This window comes from Chionomys nivalis, chromosome 3 (assembly GCF_950005125.1).
Source record: "Chionomys nivalis chromosome 3, mChiNiv1.1, whole genome shotgun sequence".
NCBI lineage: Eukaryota > Metazoa > Chordata > Mammalia > Rodentia > Cricetidae > Chionomys > Chionomys nivalis.
In genome coordinates this window covers 394,813-420,381 of record NC_080088.1, presented here as the reverse complement: position 1 = coordinate 420,381, position 25,569 = coordinate 394,813, and the positions used below count along the sequence as shown (strand labels likewise).

Below are 25,569 nucleotides of genomic sequence, written 5' to 3'. Positions count from 1 at the left end.
TGCCTCAAATATCTGACAAAAGATGACCCAGTGATTGTGACTTGCTAGAAAAAGCACTGTGGAAAAATAAAAAAAAGCACTGTGGCTTTGCAGAGTCCCTCTCTTCCTCACAACCCTGGATTCTTACTTCTGCACGTTGGGGTCAGGCAGATTCTCTCGGTGGATGACCATGTGGGCATGGTAGGTGGCCTTGAGCGCAAAGCGTCGGTGGCAGATGCTGCAGCCATGGCCTTTCTCCTTGTGGACCTCCATGATGTGCTTCAGGTATTCCTTCCCACGGCCGAAGGTGAGCTATAGGCACACAGGGTGAAAGCTGATGACTCACTGCCATCTCTGGGCATCTCTGTTGCACTTCTATCACCAGACGCCACGGGAGGGCCAGTTCCTCATGGGGGAGTGGTGACTTATAGGAGAGGCTGCTGGAAACTCAGGCCATGAGCTGCTTTCCTGAAAGCATGCACCCTGCCTTGTGTAGTATGGACCAGCTTCAGGCTGGCTGGGGCCAAGCATCCCCAGTCTTAGGCCAGTTTCCAGGACACAGGCCCCACCACCATCAGCTGTCCTGCTTATGTGCACACCAAGTCACGAGTGGGTTCTGATGGGTGAGTCCCACAGCTACCATCCCTAAGCCCAAGTGATACAGGACAAGCTTCCTTAGTGAAGGAGACTGACAACACTGTGCTGTAAGATCCTCTCCGCCCCATGGTCACCAATTCCACCCGCGCCCGTGCTCACAGGCAGTGCTGAGTACCTGGCACCTCTTGCAGCTGTACTTGTGCGGCTCGGAGTCTGCACTCTCGTCAGAGTTGTCGTCGTTCTCCTCTGAGGAGATCCCAATCTTGCCAATGAACTCCTCCCGCTGGTGGTCGTCCATCAGTGCGATGTCCTGCAGGACAGTCACAAACCCCGCCTTTACTGCAGTATATTGGGGAATCATTTGTCTGCCTAGCGAGCTATACCTATGTCCCTTTGGAAGGCGCTGGGTTTGGCCATCCTGTGGCATAGGCAATCCCACCTACGCTCAGGCGGAGTCCTGGAGGACACCCCGCTGCTGCAGCACTGCTCTGGGCCTCTGACTCAGACAGGCGCTTCTCCCACCGGCCCTCATACCCAGTTTTCTCCACCTGGGGCTCCTGCACAGCTCCTCTCCCTAAAGGCAGGGAAACAGCAGAACGCCACCCTCCTTACACGGGGAGATCTGTTTGGGCCCTGCAGCAGGCGTGTCAGTGGGAGTCTGTATGAAAAGCCTGCCAACGAGCATGCTGACAGCTATGGAAGGACATGTCAGCAATCTGAATGCCAGTGCCCATGTGCTAGAACTTCACCTAAGGTGACAGTGTGAGGAAGGAGGGCCTCTGGGGAATGACAAGGTCCGATAGTGGGGTGCCATCAGTAGGATTAGAGTCTTTAAAAGACAGATCCCAGAAACTTCCTCATCTTTCCCCCATGTGAGCACACAGCAAGGAGATGTATGAATGAGGAAGCCCTCAACAGATACGGAACCTTCTAGCACCAGAACTGTGAAATCTGGTCTACTGTTGGTGAGTGCCTCATCTATGACACTGGGTGGGCCAGGTCACTAAGTGTCACCCACGTGGAGCCTGCACCTTAAAGTGGACGTGGATGTGGTCCCTGAGTACGTCCACTCGGAAGAACTTGCGCCCGCAGATCTCGCAGGTGTATTTCTTGTCACCATGGGTCAGCAGGTGTTTGTTCATGTTGCTCCGGCAAGAGAACACCTGGCGACAGGGAGCCAGAGCAGTGAGGGCTAGGACATACAGGGAGCCAAATCCTGTGGCCTACAGGACAAGCTACCACCAGGCCTAAACATCTAGTAGTTGTTCTTCTAGACTTATGGTGCTTGCCTTCCTCCTCCCTTCCTTGATGTGGATATCTCCCTATATGCTGTGAATATGATTTATTACCATTTGATGTGGGATTCCCCTCTGTATGCTGTGAATACGTTTTATAATCCTTAGTTAATTAAGAAGCACTTTGGCCTGTGGCACAGCAGAATAGAGCTAGGTGGAAAAACTAAACTGAATGCTGGGAGAAGGAAGGCAGAATCAGAGAGACACCATGTAGCTGCTGATGGAGACAGATGACCAGAACCTTACCAGTAAACCATGAGCCTCATGATAAAACATAAAAATAATAGGAATGGGTTAATTTAATATGTAAGAGATAGGTAATAAGAAGCCTAAGCTAATAGGCCAAGCAGTGTTTTAATTAATATAGTTTCTATGTGATTATTTTGGGTTTAGGCAGCCGGGAACAAATGAGAGGTCTCTGCCTACAACCATTGGTTAATAAAGAAGCTAATTTGGCCAATAGCCAGGCAGGAAATCCAAGCAACAATTCAGGAAGAAAGAAGGCAGAGTCTGGGAGATGCCAGGTGTTGCCATGTAGCCACCCGAGAAGCAAGATGTGAGGTAACAAACCAAAAGCCTCATGGTAAAATATAAAATAACAGAAATAGGTTATTTTAAGATATAAGAGTTAGCTAGGGCCGGGTGGTGGTGGCGCACACCTTTAATCCCAGCACTTAGGAGGCAGAGGCAGGCGGATCTCTGTGAGTTCGAGACCAGCCTGGTCTACAATAGCTAGTTCCAGGACAGGCTCCAAAACCACAGAGAAACCCTGTCTCAAAAAACCCCAAAAAAAAACAAAACAAAACAAAACAAAACAAAAACCAGCTAGGAATATGCCTGAGCCATTGGCCAAACAGTGTTGTAATTTTGTGTGATTATTTGGGTCTTGTAGTGGCATTTCAACTGTATTTTAATAAATAAAGACCGCCTAAAGATCTGAGAGTAAAACGGTCCCACTCGTCAGCCCTACAGACCAGTTTATGGTAGCACACACCTTTAATCTCAATAGTCATAATGACACACACCTTTGATATCAGTAACTATAATAATACACACCTTTAATCCCAGTAGCCACACTGGCTGCCCCAGAAACTGAGCAGGGCATGCCTTTAATGACGGTGGTGCACGCCTTTAATCCCAGCCCCAGACAGAACTGTAAAATGGGAGGAACAACTCTCGGACTCTCAGTCTCATTCTGAGGTTCCTGGAGGCAGTGTCGCCAATTCAGACTGAGGTCGAGGTAAGAGCCAGTGGGGCTGTTTTGCTTTTCGAATATTCAGGTGGAACCCCAATTTCTGACCCTGAGTTTTTATTAATCATGCTTCAGGATCTGAATGGCCGGAAAGCAAAAGTGCAGTCTCCACTTTCCCTCCCTCCCTCCTTCCTTCCCTCCCTTCCTTTCCTTCCTTTCTCCCTCCCTTCCTTTTCTTCTTTTTCTCCTTCCTTCCTTCCTTCCTTCCTTCCTTCCTTCCTTCCTTCCTTCCTTCCTTCCCTTTCTTCTTTAATTTTTTTCTTTTTTGGTTTTTCGAAACAGGGTTTCTCTGTAGCTTTGGAGCCTGTCCTGGAACTAGTTCTTGTAAACCAGGCTGGCTCAAACTCACAGAAATCCAGCTGACTCTGCCTCCCATGTGCTGGGATTAAAGGCTAAGCCACCATCGCCCGGCCTCCTTCTTTCATTTTTGAGACAGGGTTTCTCTTTGTAACTGCAGTGGTTGTCCTGGATCTTGATCTGCAGACCAGGATGGCCTCAAACTCATAGAGATCCACCTGCCTCTGCCTTCCAAGTACTGGGATTAAAGGCATGCACCACCAACACCTGGCTAAACTTATGGTGATTTAGACACCCACTCACACCACAATACAGGACACTGTTTCCAGTCTCTGCTGCAATGAGAGTATAGCAGAGTGCTTACGCTGAGTTAAACAGCTCACTGGCACAGAGCCTACTGGGAAGCCATGCAGATACACCTGCAGTTTTTCTCAAAGTAAATACCAAAGAAGACACCCAATCCAGTTTGAGCACCGTTTCATGCTGCTTTCTATTTCCAGTCTGGAGGGATGGGTGTAGATTCACTCAAGCATCCACACTAGTCTTCCAAGAACCACTTACCAGTCAACCCTGAGCTGGGGCTAGGAACATGGAGTCTACAAGGCAGATAAGCAACAATCACCAGTGTCCCAGGAGCCCCACTGATCATGGAGCATCCAAAGGCAGGACTTTCTGCAGGTGAGGGCCCTGGAACCTACTTGTCTATTCCCATGGGCTGCACCTCCCTGTCCCTGCACCATCTTGCTTCCAAATCTACAGTTTAAGGTCAATGGCTGCACATGGCTTCACTGATCCACAGGCTTTGGCTGGCTCTGTGGGTTCAAAGAAACCAGGAAATATCATAAAAGCAGAGCTTTTCATTTCCTCTTGAAGGCATCTCTGGATCCGGCAGTGCTGCCACATGTTCAGTCAGGAGTGGCCAGCCATGTGGGGCTGGGTTCCCAGTGTGGTGGTGCCCAGGAGCCAGTGCTACTCTATGCCAGGAGCTCCCTGTGTAGCTCTGCCAGGCTCAGCAACACCAGAGGCTGCTTGGGCCACATACACAGGAGCCTCTCAAGAACCTGTATCCCCAGTATGTACTCTATGCAGTAAGGGACACAATTCTAGTCCTCTGGGGATATAGCTTGTACCTCCTGTTACTTGAGTTGTCAGAGCTGAGTCTGATGAACAAGCAATGGCATTTCCAGTTAGGAACAGGTGTTCATGTGTGAAGAATGGGGCAATGTGTATGTGGCAGTCAGGACAGGGCTGGGAGTCTTAGATGTCTACACTAGAGACATGGCCAAGGCCAGGGTACATCATATCGAGGCACCTGCACAGTAGCACAGGCTGTCCAGGCAAGAATACTTAGCATCTCCAAACTAACCTCGGCCATCATGGGATGGGCTACCCCTAACTTAGCAAATACTACCTGGACACTGAGCAGAGGTGGCCAGAATGGACAGCATAAAGTCCCAGGGCATCTTGCCTCTTCAATGTGGATATGAAGACAAGTTCCAGACACTAAAGAGGACATGTCTCACAGAGTGGAAGGGCCAAAAAACAAAAACAAAAAACTCTCCACAGATTTATTGGAAACCCATCCCAGAGAGCAAAACTCCAAATGTGCACCCTGAGGGACACTTAGTTAAAGACAGGTGGTACATAACCTGTCTTATGTACCTTATCACTGTTGCCCTAGCAGATGTATCTAACCTTCTGACACAGAAAGATGGTTATTGTCTACAAAGTTCACACTTAAGAACTGTACAGAAGAACTGAAAGTCAAAAAACAGATCTTTTTGTGCTGGCTAGTTTTCTGGTCAATTTGACATAAGCAAGAGCCAACTCTGAGGAGGGAGCATCAGCTGAGAAATACCTCCATCTGACTGACTCGTAAGCAAGTCTGTGGGTCATTTTTTTCTTAATTACTGATGGTTAGTGGTCCTGGGTGCTACAAGAAAGCAAGCTGGGCAAGACATGGAGAGCAAGCCAGTAAGCAACACTTATTCATGGCCTCTGCCTCAGTTCCTGCCTCCAGTTCCTGACTGAGTTCCTTCCCTGATCTCCCTTCAATGATGGACTCTAAGCAGCTCTTTCCACTTCAGTTGCTTTTGGTCACAGTTTACCACAGCAACAGAAACCTAACTAGGACATGTGTTATGCCTTAAATGTCTAATTTTGTACTGGGCTGCATTTACAGCTATCTGGGAGTGCAAGGGGACTGTGGGCTGTAGGCTGGAAATGCCTACAAGCTCCCTGTCTGTAGCTCTGAGGTTGAGCTTAGAGAGTGGGTACATGCCATACAACACCAACAGTAACTGCGGAACATTACCTTGCCACACACTGGGCATCCAGAAGGCTCTTTTTTATAACGAACCAGGCTTTCCCCACTGGCTTCCAGGTCTTCTCTCTTCACTCGCCGCACACCTGAAATCCCAGATCAAACAGGAAGTGTGAAGTCACATGGTACGGGTCAGGTCCTAGACCTGCTTGGGAACTATGCTGAAAAGTATTGTGGTACCAGATATGCAGGAAGCTGGTGGTGGATTGTTTGAGCTCATGTGCAACATAGCAAGGCTCATGGTGGTGGTCTAATCCTGAGCCTGGCCTACAAAGTGAGTTTCAGGACAGTCAGAGCTATTACACAGAGAAACCCTATCTTGAAAAACCAAAAACCAAAGCCACCCCCCCAAAAACAACAAACAAATAAACAACAAATGTGAATGGTAACCCTAGTCCAGATAGATGCATCACAGAAAGCAGTGGCTTAAGCAGAGCTGTGAGCATCCTTGGTTCTGAGCAACTGCTCTGTGTTGGGCCTGAAGAAACCTCATGGCAAGGTCAGGTCCAACTATGACACTGACTTCAAAAGAAACAATTATCACCACCACTATATAAGCAGGAGAACTAAGGTGTAGTGATTTGTCCATGGTTCTCAGTGGGGCCCAGAGTACCCTCCTAAGAATCTCATGGGACCATGTTGTAGGTTTTTACAAACCAAAGGGCAGGGGGAAGCAAAGTGCAGGAACTTAGAAGAGATGTGACGGGTCTTGGGTCTTGTTTCCACAAACTCATGTCCATATATCTAGCAGTTAAGTTTTCCACACAGCCTGAATTCGTTCTGTAAATGGTGTTCTCAAACACTACCAAAGAGTGTTTGCATCAGTGAGTGCTACTGACTCTTAGCGGGGAAAACAAGGACAGCCTCAGTCAGAATGCTGATTTTTAACCTCTGTTCCACTTCTCATTCTGCCCTGGCTTCTGCCTCACGTGTGTGGAGAGAGCTGACCTCAGACTGTGTAGACGGATGGCCCCCACCCACAGTACACACCAGCACACTCCACTGTTTACATGACTGAGCCTGCGGCATACATGACAACACATTGCCTTTCTTACACTCCATCACACTAAAATCATTCTTCGAGGATTCAAAAGTTCTCTAAAGAAATACTTCAAATAACTTCCTAACAGCCAGCACTCAAGAGCAGTCTAGCTGTGCGTATTTGTTCCCCACTGTTCCTACCACTTCCTGCTGCTCATGGCACTGTTAACAGCACCCCAGAACCCCCGGGATTGGGAAGAAGGTCACCAGGTCAGAAGGAAGGCATCTCAGGCTCACCATCCAGGTGTCGCCTCTGGTGGTCCAGCATGACGTCCTTGCGGTAGAACATCTTACTGCAGACCTCACAGGCAAACTTCTTGTCCCCGTGTTTCTTCTTGTGCTTGGAGAGGTTGCTGTTGGTGGAGAAGAATCTGAAACACATCTCACATTGGAACGTCTTGTCATCTGTCCAGAGAGTAAACAAATACACAATGTGCGGTAAATCACCCCTGACCAGGCTCCAGCAAGTGTGCCTCAGCACAGTAAAAAGTGGAGTCAAGGCAGGAGACCAGCAGGGCACTGTGGCCCAGAGCTCATCTGCTGTGTGTGCTCAGCTAGACATAAATGTACACCGGTGTGCCAGTTCCTCACTGGGTAAAAGGGCCTGGGCAGCTCTCCAGGCTCCTCTCTCTCTATGCACACTACAAGCTTCCTCCTGGTGTCCTCAGCATGCTCACCTGCTCCTCCAGCACAGTGTCACTGGCTGCCCCGCCTCTTCTATGCCCAATTACCTCTGATAGCATCCTCTACAGCAACACTCCCAGCTTCTCTATTCCAGAAGAACTGTCTTGGGCCTAGGCCTCCCTTTAGTGGACACACATTTCATTCTTACTCAACAACAGAAGCATATGCTCGCCATTCATTCAACACATACAACACAAATATACATGCATATGTATGCATACACATGTACACACACTGCATTCACACCCATTTCCATCCCTATTCAACACACAGCACACAAACACACATGTTCACATTGCAAGAAGTCAGCATCCCTGCATCCTAGCCCCACTTCAAGTACCTCTGAAAGGCACCAGGCAAGTTGCAGTTCTTGCCTCTGGAAGTCCACTCTACCATCTGCCCCGTCCCCTCTGTGTGGTGTCCGCAGCCCCTGCTCCACACCCACTAGTACCTTGCCTCTTAAAATCACCTGCTCTTTCCTGAATCATGAATGTAGACGTGTATGATAGCAGATGACAAATGTGTCATTACTTCTCTGAGGAGCAAAGGCCCCAGGTTAGAATGCCTCTAGACCCAGCAAATGTTTTCCTATAAAGCCCTTAGTATCCATAGCCACTACCCATTACACATCCACCACTGGTCCTCCTGTCTGTGGAAAGAAGTCCCTACAGATACCTTGGGACCTCACTTATCAAGCATTTTTTGTTGACATCTGAGCAAGTCACTCTGCTTAGGAGCTGCCTAGACCCAGGGGGTTATATCCCAGGACTCCATACATTCTCCTAGATTCTACCCTTGATAACCAAGATGTGGCCGAGAGAAGCCAATGCCCCTTGAAGCTGAGGTCCACTAGTAGAATTACTGAAGTGAGTCTCTACGGCTGCAGGAAGTCTCTAGCCCCACTCAGCATATTCCATGTGTAGCTAGCTAGAGGTCAACCCACCTAAATTCTGAAGAAAATCAGCCATCTTTATCTCTTCCTACTAGGGTAAGAAAGACACAGGGCAGGGCCATATGCTGGCCTCTGCGCAGGGAGGGGTGGGAGAAGGAATCAAGGCCTTAGTGGGGACAGGGCAGCACAGCCCAGGAAGCAGTGTCCTAGCTATAGCTTCCTCCACAGCATGCTGGTTCCTCTTGCAAAGGCATGGACCAGAAATCCTATGTAAGTCTCAGGAGACCTGGACCTGTTTCTGGCAATCCTACTATGCAACTCAATTTCCCAAGGTGAAATGTTATTCATAAGATCCAACCCTCTTTCTCATTTGTTTGGCTGAATTACAGAGTAGTTAGGTCTGCAGCACAGGTGAAATGGGCCTCCCTTCCGGGAAGGTGCTCACAGTACAATTGCATCTCTGAACATCACAGGTGAGCCTTCTTATAGGTTCTGAACAACACGTGTAACCATGGAAAGCAGCACTGCTGGCTTGGGCTCTCATGTTCTCCCTATAAGCCCCTCCACACCATACTTCCAACTGTTTTCTGTGCTGACCGCCTACACAGTCAACTAAGATGATCCATCACACACACCTCAATAACATTCTGAGGTGCAAGAACCCAGACATCTAGTCCCCTCTTTCCCCCAGTAATCCAGTCACTATGGAGGTATGTAGTGACACCAAAGGCCCGAAGGTAGTGCTTCGGAATCTGGTAAAGGACGAGGGACTAATGTTGTGGAATACTTGACCACACTGTGAACCCTGAGATTGCATTATTTACTGGAAAAACCTGTTTCTAGTTGTTGTGTTGTTCAGCCCTAGCACACACCTTTAGTCCAAGAGCTTAAAGTTAATTAAAGGTCAAGTGGTGGAGCAACCAGCTGACAGGAAGTCAACATAAGATTATTAAGAAAAAAACAAAACAAAACAGAGAGAGTAAGAGGGAATCGGGAGGACAGATATGGAGTAGAAACAGAGCTTCTGGGATGCTGGTGGAGAGGGTCAGGTAGGGCTTTCTCTGTCTCTCTGAGCTGGCAAGTTTTCACCCCAGGAAGACTTGTCTCACAAGTCTTTATTGGTAAAATTGAACAATTGCGATTGTGTTAAAGAAAACAACAGGCTCCTGTACTGAGAGGACAAGAGTGGACTGCTGGGGAGCCAGACTGCTGGGACCCTCTTTAGGGTCAATGGTAGCACAGCAAACATGTGAATGAGAGAGATACCAATGCACTGGGGGCACAGAAACAGGCTTGACAGAATGGGCTGGAGAAATGTCTGCCCACTGCACACTTGAAGTACCCAGCCCCGGCTGTATAAATCCTTCTACGAACTTCATACCACAAAAGGCATGAGCGTATGTAAACAGGCCGCCATGGGGTCTCTCAGCCCTGAAATCTGTCTCAGGAGAGAAGCTGCTTGCGTTCATCACTGCCACGACCACCTAGCAGAGACAAGCGTCTGATGTGACAGTTCTAACCAACACACAGCAAGTGCTTCTTCATTTTCTGTTCTACTCGTTTAGAAAAAAAGAATCATTAACTTAGATGTAACAAGTGCTTTTCGGTTTCTAATGCAACCTAATATCAAGCTGGTCTAACTCTCACCCACTCTGCATCTCCTTGAGGAACAATAGGAAGGTGGCGCTAATCCCAGTTAACAAAGAGTATGCCTGAGGCTGCACCAAATGGAAACAGCTAGGAGTATGCCCAGATTCTCATAGGCACACTACCGATGCTGCTTAGGAACTGGTTAGGTGGTACATGTCACTGACAAGTGTCCTCCAGAAACCTGCCTGGCCTGGCCTGGCCTTCACAACAGCCTTGTCATAGTAAGCAAGGCATCACGCTGAAGACAGAAGAAACCAGTCAGACATGGAACCAATTTTGATAGACACTCTGATATCCACAAGGGAGCAAAAGCATGGACAGACACACGACCGCAGGAGTGGAGAGTGTCACAGGCTGACTTTTTAGGTCTCTACTGCTTGATTTATTAAGTCCTAGAAAGAGGGAGAACACGAAGGCACTGGTGATCTTCCCTCTACCCTCCTCTGGTGATTTGGCTGCATGGGAACTAGTGGACCTAGGACTCCCTCTCTGGAGCACAGGGCATCCAGGCCTCAGGGAGCTTCCCCCCTTGGCCAACTTGCTGCTTGCTCACTTACACTTGCCAACTATAAACTGTGCAAGAGACAGTGTCTGAGAGCACCCTGGGCTCTACAACCACAGCTGTCTCGCCAAGACAGACAGTTCAAAACACAGCAGCTTCTGGCTTCGTACAAAGATGGCTTCCACTTTCCTTTTGGAGAGTGGCAGATGGAAGCAGGCTCAGGATGTAATAACCTGTCTGGGTGCTTATGTGGGAGGAAAGGCTTTCCCATTTTAAGCCATGCTGCTGCATTTTTCTCTCACATGCTTCGAGAACAAACCCAACACTGCTGCTCACCCTGTCAGCAAGGATGAAGGTCCCCCTCAGGCAGGGTCTGAGAATGCATAACGGACATGAGACGACCCATCCCTTCCTGACTAACGGAAACTTGCTTAAGTCTTCTCTAACGGCTGAACCATTTTATTCTTCACAGTCCTGGAGGCAAGAGGATCAGGGAGAAGCCAGCCAAGGCAGCTGTCTGCTCAATGGGACCCTTCCGCACAAAATGCAGGGCAGGTGGCTGGGGGTGGGGCCTCACCTGTCCTACAGTTGTGGAACTCCAAGGCACTCTCCATGCGGAAGGTCTTCCCACAGCTGCCACAGCGATAACGGTACTCACCATCCACCTGCTCAAAGGGGCACACTGTCAGCAAGGAAGACTGCATGAGTTCATCATAGAGGCCCCCCTGGTGTGTACTGTTCTAGGAACTTCTAGAGGTAGCTGCGCCACAGTCCCCCCCCCCCCGTTCTAGTAGAAAAATTCCTGCTGTCCAACTGCCTGAGAAAGAGAACCCCACACTCAGGTAAGTGCACCCCAAATGCCAGTCACCTATGTTCTCCCAACTGCTTCTGTAAGCATTGGCCTAAGCTGGGCTAAGAATGCATTGGGGGGCACGACAGGACGTCCCCCATGGCGCCTCCTCTAGGAAACAGCTGTTCAGCCAGCTGTCTAGGTGCCCACTTACCTCATTCCGGCTGTGCTTGTAGGAGACATGTTGCTTTAGACTTTCCTTACGGCTGAACAGCTTCGAACATTCCTCACATTTAAACAGCTTGTCACCTAAGTAATCAGCCAGCAGAAGGCAGATTCACTGCTTTGGCCTTTCTCAGAAAGCTGCACCCATCTTTGAAACATAAGACCTCTGCCTGGGCTGGGTGCCCCCAATGCTGAAGAGCACCGGCAGCCACAGGGCTATCCCTTGCAGCAGCTCTGCAGCAAGGACCCAGCAGTGGCCATGCTCTCTCCTGGCCTTGCCCTCTGGGCTGGGCAGGCACTCACCGTGCACGCACTCACCGTGCGAGCGCACGTGCCGGCTCAGGTTGCTGCTGTTCTGGAAGACCTTGCTGCAGGTGCCACACTGATGGATTCGTTTATGCTCACCCAGCTGCCGTACGAGCTTCCGCCTGACGCCGTGTCTGCTGGACAGAACCAAGCCCCTCTTGAGGGCAATGGCGCTGCTTGGATGATGTGTGAACCTGTCCAGGAGATGGACAGAGGGTCAAGGAGAGTGGTGGCTGAGTTCTCAGAGTGAAAGTTTCTGATCACAGTCACCTGGGAAGTTCCTTGGTCATTTCCCAGCTACACTTGGTCCATGAGGAAAAAGAGAAGGAAGGCAGAACCTGACGTCACCCGCTCCCAGGTAGCACAGACACTCTGAGCACATGAATGGTAGCTTCAGTGCCATCTAACAGCAGTGCAGCTCATCTGCTTCAGCCAGGAAGCCTGAGCTCCATTTGTCCCAAACTAGGCAGTACTGACTTTGGCTCTCGCCCTTAGTTGGTCTCAATTCTACTGTTTTACGTTGACTCTGAACCTGATTTCTAACTATTTCTTCATGCCACAGAAAAAAGTGTGCTTTTTCTGTTAAGTGCTTGAAATCCTCTGGGCAGTAACACAGAAAAGAAATAATAAACACGTCCACATTTTCACAGGTTCATCAGGTGAATTCTACTAACTCCAAAGGACACAGAAAACACCAGCAGCTGAGTCAAATTCAGGGTAAAAACTCACCAGAGAATCATAACTGTGGCATAAACATTTCTTTCCCTTGCTCACAAAAAAGAAAGTAGAGCAAGGTGTGAAACTGACTAAAATTCAAACACAAGCCACTGCTGAACCATAGGAGCACCGCTCACACTGCTGGGGCAAAGCTGCCAGGAGCCCCCGTGGGGGAGCAGACAAAGCAGGTGCATGCATCAGTCAGCCTCACAGATCTGGATACGCACTGACACGAAAGAGCATGTGCTGAATAAAATATGCCATTCACAGAAGGCAAGCACTGTGTGCCCTACTGACATGGGGGACACAGACTAGGAATGAATGCAGGCAGAATGGTGGGCACTGGGAGCTGTTCCAGTTTGGGTAGATAAAGGCTTGGGGGATGTCTCTGTACCATGCCATTAAAAAGAGCTGTGATGGCAAATTTTCTGTCATGTGTGTTTTAAGACAAAAAAAAGTTTTCACAGTGAATGAACTATGAAACCCTCGGGCTCCAGAACACACTCTGCTGGCCTGAAAAGATGAAGCGCGGCATCTGTGGGGATTAGAGGTGGGAGGCGCTCTCCCTGCAGTACCAATTAGTTGTTCCCTGTGCTCCGTCCCCAAGCACCAGCCACACACAAGCGGGACTTACTTTGGCACTGAGCTGACTTCATTTGTGGGGGTGGCCAGCTTCCCCAAGACTAACTCCATTATCCGTTCATCTGGCGTTGCATTCACAGGCTCATCGGGGGGTATTTCGGTAATGATCTCTGCCACGTGCTCTGTGAAGGGTATGACAAAAGGGTCACCACCAGCGTAGGGACAGATTGTGACAAATCCAGGAGAAGCACTGCCCCTGGCCGCACATCCTGAGTGTGGGTGCAACAGGGATAAAAACAGAGCATTTCAGAATTTAAGTGTTTATCTATATACAAAGAAAGTATGCTTTTAATGGAAGCCAAAGTTACAGGCCACGTCTGCAAAGCCCAAGCGTCTCCCGACCCTGCCCGGGACACTACTGACATACAGCAGATGGGTATGCAGCCAGACCGTGAAGCTTACTAACTAAGCTCTGGCAGAGATTTACAAGTATGACAAGTCATCTTGAGGATATCCAAAGGTGAGTAAACATTCTATTCAGGGCCATGCCGGAAATGGGATAAAAATACACACACAGGAAGATCATACAGAAGAAAATTTCAGCCATTGTGAGTTTTGTTGTTGTTTGAAATAGGGTCTCATGTAGCCATGACTGCCCTTGAATTTACTATGTAAGATATTTAATCCTTCTATCTCCCAAGAGCTAAAATTCTAGCCATGATTCTGTGGGCTGTGTTTTCCTGGTATCCTCGATCCCTCTGGCTCCTACAATTCTTCCTCCTCCTCTTCCTCGGGGTTCCCCTGGTACCAAGGGGAGGGACCCAATGGAGCTCTCCAATTCAGGCTCTCTCTTCACCCACTATAATGTTTAGCTTGCGGGTCTCTGCATCTGCTCCCATCAGTTGCCGGCAGGAGCCTCTCTGTGATAATTGGAGTCACTGGTTTCTATTGTTTCATCTACTATCATCAATTGCAAGTGACAGCCAGGAAGTAGTTCCTCCTGTCCCTTTCTGTCTGTAGATGCAGGGAAGTCCCAGAGGGAGCTCAAACCACTCCTGCTCATGTGCAAGTATTTCCCACATGGTTTAGAGACCAGAGAGTAGGAAACAGGAAATGTGGGGGGAATGCTCCACGGAAGCTGCTCTTCTATTCCCTTTCATTTCAAGCTTGCTTCTCATTTCCACAATGACAAGAGCATCCGGTGCCAGTAACGCAGGCAGAAGGGGGAGACATCTGAGCACTACACCTTATCCTGAATGTGAGGTGGACCTAGCAGCAGAGGGGCGGGCAGCTGGGACAGGGAGTTACATGAGGACCACAGAGACAGTGGTTTTCCAGAGACATGTTAATGCTATGGAGTGGATCCCGTCAAACTCAGCTGAGGGTTCTGCACAGTCAAAGAACAAGTTCAGGCTCATGAAATGGCTCAAAGCAGCACGCTAGCTAGTTTCATGTCAACTTGACATAAGCTAGAGTAGGGAACCCTCATTTGAGAAAATGCCTCCATAAGATCCTGCTGTAGAGTACTTTCTTAAGTCGTGATTGATGAGGGAGGGCCCAGCCCACTGTAGGTGGTGCTATTCCTGGGCTGGTGGTCCTGGTTCTCTAAGAAAGCTGGCTGAGCAAGTCATAGGGAGCAAGCCAATAAGCAGCACTCGTCCGTGGCCTCTGCATCAGTCCCTGCCTCTGGTTTCCTGCCCTGTTTGACTTCCTGTCCTGACTTCTTTCAGTGATTGACAGTGATACAGAAGAATAAGTCAAATACCCCCCCCCACACACACACACAGATTGCTTTGGTCATGGTGTTTCATCACAGCAATAGTAACCCTAACTAGGACATAAACTGATATCAGGATCATGGGGTAATACTGTGACAGACCTGACCATGTTGTCTGGGGGAGGGTTGTGGAAGGACCTTGGAACGTTGGGCTAGAAAAGTCATTGAGCGTTCAGAGATTGGTGAGCTTTTCTGTGGGAACTTGGAAGAATGTTGAGAGAGAAGCCGAGGATGGACGACTGGCTTGAGAGTTCCTGGAGGAAGTTTGAAAGTCCCTTAAAAATTGTATCAGGGATCAGAGTCACTGAAGTAAAATCTTTGCCTTTACTGGGACAACTGATGGTAGTCAGCTGGAGCAATGAAACAAGGACGAGAAGGAAGAAACGGGCATCACTGAGGGGAAATCTGGGAAGTATCCCTCAGAGTCAGGACACAGAAGCTGTGTTTCAGAGATAGGCAAGGTTGTATTTCCTGTTATCAGTCAAACTTGGGTAGTGTGAGACACTGGTTTTGAAGATATGAAGGAGTCATGGAGAATAGTTGAGGCTTGGCACTGTAAGAGACCAGGAAACACCATTGGTGACGGTGCAGCCTCAGCAGTGGTTGAAGCCCCAGAACTGAAGGGGCCAGGAAGAGAAGATGAGGCTTGCCAACATGACGAGAGCCTGGGAGAGGTTATTGGTGAAAGTGTGGCCCAGTTGCAGCAAGAGACCCAGCAAATTGGAGATGCAAGAATAATAGCCATAGAGTGGAGCCTGCTAGAAGCAGGAAGACAGGCTGCAGAGGGTAGAGCAGAGAAATTACTCAAGACCTTTGGAGGAGACCAAAAGACTGTGAGTGAACCCCAGATATTGGACATTGAACTATTTATACTGTTAGAGTTTAGTTTTGCTTTGTTCAGATTATGACTGTGCCCTGGCTCTTCCCTTTCAAAGCAAGGAAGTATTTAACTAAATTTTGATTTTTTATTTTTGTTTTTGTTTTTTTTTTGTTTTGTTTTTTCGAGACAGGGTTTCTCTGTAGCTTTGGTGCCTGTCCCGGAACTAGCTCTTGTAGACCAGGCTGGCCTCGAACTCCCAGAGATCCGCCTGCCTCTGCCTCCCGAGTGCTGGGATTAAAGGCGTGCACCACCACTGCCCGGCCTTAATTTTGATTTTATGGGCTCCCACAGTTCAGAGGATTTTTAAAGAGATTTTGGAATTTTACAGACACTTTGGATTTTAAAAAAGACTGAATTTTTAGTGGTAAAGATACCTACTGTGCAAGCCAGAACCCTGAGTTCCATCCCTGGAGCCCTTACAGAGGTGAAAGAGAACTACAAAATTATCCTCTGGCTTTTGTATATGACACACACACACACAAAACAGAAATAGCCAGGGCCATGACCAGCAACATGTCCACCCATAAGCAGTGGGCAACAAATACTGGGAACTCACATGAAGGACTAAGTCCTGCTGGACAAACAGAAGAGCTGGGCCCGGCAAGCATGGCATGTACAAGGCGTACACCTGAGACAGTGAAGCACACAGACACAAGCCATGTATGGTAGCACAGGCATGCCATCCCAGCTCAAAAGGCTAAGTGGGTAGGATTGAGAGTTCAAAGTCAGCCTGGGTTACATACTGAGCTTGAAGTCAGCCATAGCAAGACTGTCAGGAAACAAAGCTTTCCCCCTCCCCCCAAAATATATCAAAAGAAAGAAAAACAAAACAAAACAAAACGAACAAAAACAGACTGATGCGATAAAGCCTAGTCAGATGTCTATTTTTAAAATCTGCGTTCTGAATTCTAGTGTGAAATATTCTGCAAGATAATCCCACTCTGAGGGACTGTGGAGGAGATAAGGCCTTATCTCATGAGCCCTCCCTGCCAACATGGCCACTCAGAAAACTAAGAGATGATGAGGTACATACCTCCCACCCTGGCACATAGCCCATCAGCTTCTCACCTGCAGGCTCCTTGTCTTTGATAATGACCAGAGGCTGCTCAACCTTGGATGCTTTTGGTTTCCTCCCTCTTCGAGGCTTTTTCTTTGGCTCTTTGGTGGCCACGACACTCTGGATGCTCTTGCTCTCAGCTGCGGTGGGAGGCTCCCTTCTGGGTGTATCAGACTCCTTCTCAGAAGCTGCCTCATGCTGCTGGCCTCCTGCAGGAAGGCTTTTGGTTTGCTCCAGGTGGCCCAGGAGATGCTCTGCAAGAGGAAGAGGGCTGCTGATGACAGTAGGAGTCATGCACCTGCCTGCTCAGCACCTTCCCCAGTGTTGGCTTTCTTTGTTGTATTTTTTGAGTGTGGCCTCTCTCTGCACAGGTAAAAAACTTTATCGTCACTGTTTTAAAAGAGAAATGGCTCTACCACATGCATAGAGCTTTAGAATAAGTATCTCTCATCTGACATGTTTAAGATTAGATGGTTCTGGATCATGGTGGACTGTGATTTTAGAAATTTTTAGTGCTTCAGATTTTAAACTGTCTCTCCCTCCCTCCCTCCCTCTCTCTCTGAGACAAGGTTTCTCTGTGTATCTCCAGATGTCCTGGAACTCACCCTGTAGATCAGGCTGGCCTTGAACTCACAGAGATTTGCCTGCCTCTGCATCCTGGGATTACAGTTGTGTGCCACCATTGCCTGGCCAGATTTTGAACTTTTAAATTGGGCTGTCAGCTTTTTTTAAAAAAATATTTATTTATTATGCATACAATATTCTGCCTGTGTGTATGTCTTCAGGCCAGAAGAGGGCACCAGACCTCATTACAGATGGTTGTGAGCCACCGTGTGCTTGTCGGGAATTGAACTCAGGACCTTTGGAAGAGCAGGCAATGCTCTTAACCACTGAGCCATCTCTCCAGCCCCCTGGGCTGTCAGCTTAAACCGTGTTGGCAGACTGTCCTCAACTTCTGATCCTTCTGCTTCCACCTTCAAGTGTTAAAACTAAGCAAAGCCACCATGCCCAGTTTTATGCAGTGCTGCAGCTCAAACCCAGGGCTTCCTGCATACCAGACATCCTCTTGCCACCTGGGCCACATCCCCCTGGAACTCTGCTTGAAGTAAATGAGACACAGGCAGGACATGGTGTTACTATGAGGCAGTCTGTAAATCCAGAAGTGCATGAGGCAATGTCCACACCCTGGTGCAGTGCTTGATGAAACTATGGGCAACTCTGACTTGCTTCCATGATAGTTTGTATTTTCTAACTTTCCCATAGAATGTGACACACTAAGACAGAGAAGCACCTCCAGAGCACTCACAGTAAACTAACTTCCTTCCTTAAGACAGGGTTTCTCTGTGTAGCCCTGCCTGTCTTAGAACTTTCTCTGTAGACCAGACTGGTCTTGATCCACCTGTGTCTGCCTCCCAAGTATTGTGATTAAAGGCGTACACCACCACTGCACAGCTAAACATTTCTTTATAAACCCTACACTAAAGCAAAATGCTTTGCTTATTTATAGCTAACAGAAAGTCTCCAAGACCACCCATGAAAAGGTAATGGAGACAGATGTTGGGAACAGACAGGCAGGTACCACATGGAATGTCAAGTTTGGGAGATAGTAGACAAATATGGCTAGGTCACAGGTACCAGGTGACGGGAAGAGGAAGTGGGTAACTAAGCACACATATGACAAAAGTACCACTGTGCCTGGAGTTGGTGGTTCCTTTCTCTGCAAATGTAAGTTGATTCAGCACCAGTATCAAGCCCAGTAGCCATTATTCCTGACTTGTCCTTCATTAGAGACTCTATGCTAGGTGGGTGGCCCCAAGGCTGACATGATCTGGTACCTAGCAGAACAAGCTTACACCAAGCCCACTGACTAAAAATGAATGGGGGAAGGTGAGACAAAACAGAACACACACCCGGATAATACAAGCTGAGCAGTATTAAAAGAAAGCAAAGAAGACTCTGCCAACTACACAGAGGGAACTTAAAAAGGAAGGGAAGGACATACAAGAGGGAAAGTTGAGGCCCTGGGGTCTCTCAGGTCATTGGTTGTAAAGACAGGAACACAAGTCATCACAGGGTCTGGGGACTGAGAGACAGACTTGGGTCTACACTAAATCCAGGCAAAGAGCAACATAGAATTTACATGGAGTCTGGATAGGAGACATGGATTCATTCTACACTAGGCTCATGTATTGGCACAACGGAGATTGAATATTACATATGGCTTAGGCTCTGGGACTGTCAATAAAGCCTGGTTTTCATCAAGATTCCTCTGGGCTTAAGTGACCCAGGGAAACAGAAAGAAAGCTGTTCTCTGCAATGGTCTCATCATCCATTTATTTACTTTCATGCTTATTTATTTATTGTGTGTGCAGGTGTGCTTGGGTCATGGCACGCAAGTGGAGATCAGAGGACAACTGTGGGAGCTGGTCCTCTCTTTCCACCACATGGGTCCCAGGGATGGAACTCAGGAGGTCAGGCTTGGAAGCAAGCAACTTTACCTGCTAGGGCAACTATTGTCACCTTGAGGTGTTAGAGAGGAAGAGCAGGTGGTATAAAATGACTCCCATAAGGAACCAAAGCCCCAGTAGGGGGGGTATATAACACAAATACACACCAGTCAAGCTAAACAAGCTAAACAAACCAAACCCCTTGAAGCCAAAGCCTTCACGTCCTATAAGAAATAAAACCTCAACTATGAAGTTCAGAAAAGAAAAAATAAATAAAATTAAAAAAGCACCCTATACTCTATACTAACACTTTCCCAGGCAATGGGAAAAGCACACAATGGAGAGGAAAAAGGGAAGAATTCTTGCTAAGCACATCATCAAAGCAACAGAACCCAAAGTAGTGACCCACCACACCCGAGAAAGCTTAGCAACAAAACAACTGTTAGGGTATCATGTTAGGGTATCAGCTGACATAAAAACCAGATGACTGGAATTCCAAAATCACAGCACAAGCTAAGGACAAACTGGAGTGAAGGGGCAGATATAACCAAGTAGAGAAAAAAAAGTTTGGGAAAAAGACTAAGATGACTGAAAAATAGCAAACAAGTAAGAAAAGTAAGCAAAAAATCTTTTATAAGACTAAGACTCATAGATACAAATTAAAAACATGACTTAGACACTATTGAAAAAGGAATCTTTTAAGTAGAAACCCCCAAAATGGACAAGTGACAAGGACCTAAAAACAGGAGAGGGAGGGCAGGAGATGTGGGCGTAACACTAGAAAATGGTCTAAAGGAGGTTTTCAGAGTTCTCACAGGGAGAATAGAAAGCAGAGGGAAGCAACGTGTTAGACACAGCCAGAGTCACCCACAGTAGATAGAAGCTGTGATTCCTCAGGTCCAAAGTCCAAAATAAGGAGAGTAAATAAAAGGAGAGCAAGAGCTAGGAGTAAGTGCAGCCGCTGAGAGTTTGCCTTGATCACATGAAGCCCTGCGTCTGATGCCCAGCACAAACAATGCGATGTCACGTGTGTAATCCCAGAACTCAGACGGGTAAAGCAGACGGACAAGAGTTCAGATTCAAGGTGAGACCCTGTCTCAGAAATCAGTAAATTAATGCCCAGCGGTTAAGAGCACTGGCTGCTCTTCTAGAGTACCAGAGTTTGATTTCCAATATTCACACGACAGATGACAACTAATTCCAGTCCATGATACCGTCACATAGAAATACATGTAGGCAAAACACCAATGAACATAAAATAAAAATAAATATATCATTTAAAAACTGCATGAGAGAAGCACACCAACTCTGACGCTGCACTCACACAGGCCACGAAGTCTGCCCAGCACGCTCCTCAAATCTGTTCTTGATTTATTAACTAACTGCTTATGGTAGAAGTATTCTACAGTCAGAGGAGGTAGTACGATTTCTCCTCATACAGCAGTCAGTCTTTGCTTTATGAATTTCTAGACTATGTTATGGTGTGCATATGAATTTAGATGCAATGTAGAATAAAACACGGAAGGAAGCTAACACAGCTCTTCAGGAAAAAGTCAATGCTTCCATTAAAAAAAAAAATTAATAATGACTGAGTGAAGCCTTCAACTCAAGCTGAGAAAAGAACAAAACAAACAAAGCATAAAAAGGGGCCAGGCGTGGAGACCACTTAGGAAGTGAAGCAGAAGTCAAGGTCGTCCTCAGCTACAGGCAAGTGCAGAACCAGCCCGGGGTACATGAAACCCTGTTCCAAAGCCCAAAAAGAAATGATAAATAAGCAGAAGTTTATTTTTCAAAATAAAAATGCAGTACGAAATAAGTGAAGCCCAAAGTTGCTGCCTTGAAAAGACTCACAATGTTGTTTTTTAAAAAAAAATCCAATGAGAAAGGTACAAATAACTTTGTAATTGACTCATAACAGAAAACAGCAGTCTCCTGCCCCACTCTGCCTATCCATTCCTCTGTATTCTCCAGTCACCCATCCACAACTACAGAGGATAATTCCAGGAAGCCAAGGCTACCTACACACATACCATACATATTATCACTCAAAATATAAAAATGCAGTAAAAATGCTATGCAAAAGGTTACTGCTCTATATTCAGGGAATAATAGCAAGAAAAAAATACTGTATATAGTTCATAAAGACTCATGATTTCCAAATCATTTTTGGTACGTGGCTGTTTAAAAGCTGGCATGAGGGTGCCATGGATAAAAAGGTCTGACTATATTAGACAGTGCCTACTGACGACTTAAAATGAAACAAAAGGGTTCTACTTGCTTATACATGCTGCTTCCTTTCAGACCTCACACTCCTCTAAATCCCACCAACAGACTCAGATCACATTTTGGTGCAAGATCTTGGCCATGAAGTTGTGGCTAGCATTTTCCTTTGGAGTTAATTACAGCCTTTCCTTCCATTAGTCGCTGTCCCATGTCTCCTGCCTGGCTCCTCTCAGTTACTTTCTGATTTCTCTCCTTTGGCACCTGTTCTTCCCAGTGCTCTCTGCTCTCACTACTTTGGGCTGGTGACCTGCGTAATCTTCTTTCCTTCCCCACAAAGGACCCTCTTCCCGTTCCCTATGTGTAGAGAACAGGCACACTGCTTTGGGCAGGCCAACACTGTAAAACTCAATAGAGGTGCTGGGATCTCAGAAGCCACGCATTTGAGCTCTGGAGTCCAGTGTTGTGTGGTTGGCAAAGTCTTCGTCAAGTGGTCTGATGGGGACAGCTTGCATACTCCAGGGTTCTCCTCACTAGATTTTTTGGTCCTGCTTGGAAATTTCTGGATTTGTTAAATATCTTCACAAGGTTACTGACAGTGAAAAATCTGATGGCTAAGTTTGCCTTCCTGTCTTAACAATGCCCTAATGGCTTATCCTCCCACAGTTTTTTTTTCTTTCTTGTAATTCATGTGATTAGGGCTCATGATGGTACAGGTGCATCTGTGGATTTGTCATACTGGTGGCCTGCTGGGCCCGTCTGGGTTGTAAACCTGCATCCTTTAGTATGTCCTTGCTATTTATCTGTCTGGTTTGTTTTTGAGATAGGATCTTGTGTTACCCAAGGTACACTCAAACTTGCCATGCAGTTGAGGATAACTCTGAACTCCTGGTCCTCCTGCCTCTGCCTCTTGAAGACTGGGATGACAGGAATGCGCTACCATGTCTGTTTTAGGGATGGTGGGAATTGACCTCAGAGCTTGTGACGCTAGGCAATCATCCTATCAACTGAGCTACATGCGCAGTCCTCTCCCTTTTCCCTACAGAATACTCCTAGACACCTGCAGAGTCTCAGACCATCCTCCAGTTCCCATATCTCTTCTGTTTGTGTCCTCCATATGCTCCTCTATATGGAAAACTTTCCTAGTAACTTTATGTCTGCTACCAGCTTTCATTTTTAGTAACTACTGTCCTCTGATATCTTCAACGATGACCTGCTCTTACTGAAGGACGCATTGCCGTGCTGCCATCTCTCACCTGAGTACCTGAGTGAGACTTCAGCCTGGAGGGTTTTTTTTTTCTTTTGGGGGGGGGTTGTTTTCAGATTCCTCAGACAAGTTGTTTGGTCTCTTGCTCACATTCAGTTTTCTTCCAGCATCTAGAGCCTCACTGTACAGGATGTTAAGGGCTGAGCAGTCCCACTGCTGGGTCCTTGCTCTCCCTGGTTAGTTTCTATAGAGAAATCCATCCTCCCTATCTGGGGCCTGAGCCAGTTCCACCACTCTAAGAAGAAATGAAGAAGTCTGAAGTTGCCCAGATTCCAACACCTGACTCTTGAGTCCCTGTCCTCAGTCTCAAGTCTCTCCCAAGAGACCCAACATTCTGCTGATGGAGCAGAAATGTAGGTGGGTGGGGCCCGGGCAGGGCAGGGGCAGACCAAGAGACCAGGGCTCTAAGCAGGCCACCAGTCTGTACTTCCCTGTACTTTCTAAGCTCTGCAGGAGCAGACATGTTTCCTGGGTATCCCACTGCTGGCTTCAGCTTCTCTGGCATGCTTGGGTTAATGCTGCTGCAAACACATCCTGGCATCTTTTTAACCTTGCTCAGTGCTCCCCACTTTTCCCTGTCTTTGCATTTACATGGAGCAGAATTCCAGGAGGGCACCAAGGCCAGGACATTCACTGTTGCCTCATGTTTAATCAGATACTCCTAAGTGGCCTCCTGAGACAGAAGCAGGGTTCCCTAAGGGGACACAGAAAATGAGAGCATCAGGTCAAAGGTCAAGAAGAACAACCTGTGCTTCCCATGTTATCCAACAACCTCAGCTGTCTCTTGATGCTCTGAGTGGTGAGCCTGACTTTAAAAGGTACAGGTTGACTCTTACCTGGCCACAGTTTATATTATGTTCTATGCTCAGTCACAAATAAATGCATGAAGTAAGTTCAAGTTCAAAGGACTCATCTGATTAGAATTCAGCCAACCACAGTCAGGCCAGACACTCTCTCAATCATGTTACTGCCAATGGAAGTAACACACAGATTGCTATCCTTGGTCATTTTATTACTACTATCTGCTGGGGGAATTCGGTACACCACACACCAGCAGATACCAGAAACAAAATGACCGAGTATTACTTCCAATGGTAGTAACATGGTTGAGAGAGCAGAGCCTTTCTGCTTGAGGCAAGCCTGTCAGACAAACTCTACAGAAGGCAGCTTCAGGCACAGTGTGAGCATAATTAAGACGAGGGATCACTGATTAACATTCTCCTACTGGACAAAGTATTACCCAATGAAGCCTGCTCTCCATAGATCTGTGTATCGCAGCCATGTCATGTGGCCCTGAGATGCCCTGAAAGCCAGTCTGTGTGTATGTATGTGGGGGGTGACAAAAGGCACCCCTGCCCTGTAGCCTACTTTCATAGAGACCCAGCTCTCGGTTCTCTGTCTGTCTGTCTGTCTGTCTGTCTGTCTCTCTCTCTCTCTCTCTCTCTGTGTGTGTGTGTGTGTGTCTCAAATCAGTTTTGACCTAGGGTAACTATCAGGTTACCCACCAGACACCCACACAAGGGTTGCAGCAGAAAGAAGAGTTCCTTCACCCCCTGGGAACACTGGCCTAGCTCTACTACCAAAGTGAGGGGAAGCTTTTCCCTCAACTAAAACTAGTCACCAAAGAAAATGACCTAGCAAACCAAACAGCCTTTCTTGATTGGGGCTGAGTGACCATATCTGTATGATGTCCCCACCCTCTGGTTTCCACAGATGGGCCTTGCCCTCATCTAGGGGGCATGTTTTTCACAAACCTGGCAACAGCAGAAGATGGGGCTAGAGAGATGCCTCACTGGCTAGGAGTTCTTGCTGCTCTTCCAGAGACCAAGGTTCATGTCTCTGCACCTACATGTTCATTTACAACCCTCTGCATCTCCAGTTCCAGGGGCTCCAATGCCCTCTTCTGGTCTCTACACTGCACACATGTGGTGCACAGACATGCATGCAACCAAAACAATAACACACATAAAAATAAATACAAAGAGGAGGAGAAGGAAGAAGAAACTGGCAGGTGCTCTCTGCTCCTATCTGTGATGAACACAGGTGATTTTCCCCAGGCAGAGGGCAAAAGTCTTAAGGACAAGATTAGGAGGATGGCCCAGGCACATAAGAACAGCCTCACTCCTTAGAAGAACAAGGACTGCCCAAGATATTTTCCAGAAATGCTTCCATTAGCCTTTCTGTTGCTAAAATCTGCCTAGAAAGAACGTTCTCATAGATTCCAGAACATTCCAATCACAGACTTGTTCAGAACTTAGAAAGCAGTGCCCCCTTGAGGTTTGGCTCTCAAGCATGTTCTGTATGTGATAAAAGTCACAGCATTCATACCTAGCATCCTTGTAGCTTCTGTGACTGGCATCTTTCTCTACTGCCCACCAGAGAGGTTCCCTGGATACAGTACAACTAGGTAACTAGGGGATGGAGTCAAATTTTCCCTGTCACCTTCAATTAGTAAGGGAGCCTGAGGTAATGGGATTCCCTGAAACTGTTCTCAGTTTCACAAACACTGACCAAGTTCATCCCATTTTACAGATGAGGAAGATGAACAGATGTGGTATCCCTGTGACTACCACAGGGTCTGCCCTGTCACCACACAGGGGGAAGAACCGTCAGATACAGAAACCTGGCAGGACTACAAGAGGCAAGTCATCATGGTTTCTGGCCCTTGCTTGTGTCCACCATATCCAGAGCTTGGTCAGTAGAACAGTAGGGAGGGTCAGGCCAAGTGAAGGAGCTCTGAGCAGCAGCTCCACCATTGTGGGCCATGGGAACAGACAATACTAAGCCTG

The 25,569-nt window shown here is 47.5% G+C and overlaps 1 protein-coding gene across 2 annotated transcripts in view; it reads right to left on the bottom strand.

The window, feature by feature from the left end:
• Prdm15 (PR/SET domain 15) overlaps positions 1–25,569 on the bottom strand; it is a 63,376-nt gene that overhangs the window by 15,543 nt on the left and 22,264 nt on the right. Inside the window, exons 7-16 of one of the 2 annotated variants that reach the window (XM_057765541.1) lie at positions 16,858–17,100; positions 13,185–13,314; positions 11,831–12,027; positions 11,517–11,611; positions 11,090–11,177; positions 7,022–7,189; positions 5,735–5,829; positions 1,608–1,739; positions 752–886; positions 128–291 (exon numbers count right to left, since the gene is read on the bottom strand). In XM_057765541.1, coding sequence (XP_057621524.1) covers positions 128–291; positions 752–886; positions 1,608–1,739; positions 5,735–5,829; positions 7,022–7,189; positions 11,090–11,177; positions 11,517–11,611; positions 11,831–12,027; positions 13,185–13,314; positions 16,858–17,100 — 1,447 coding nt within the window. The remainder of the gene's footprint in view (positions 1–127; positions 292–751; positions 887–1,607; positions 1,740–5,734; positions 5,830–7,021; positions 7,190–11,089; positions 11,178–11,516; positions 11,612–11,830; positions 12,028–13,184; positions 13,315–16,857; positions 17,101–25,569) is intronic. The other variant, XM_057765542.1, reaches the window with a different exon arrangement.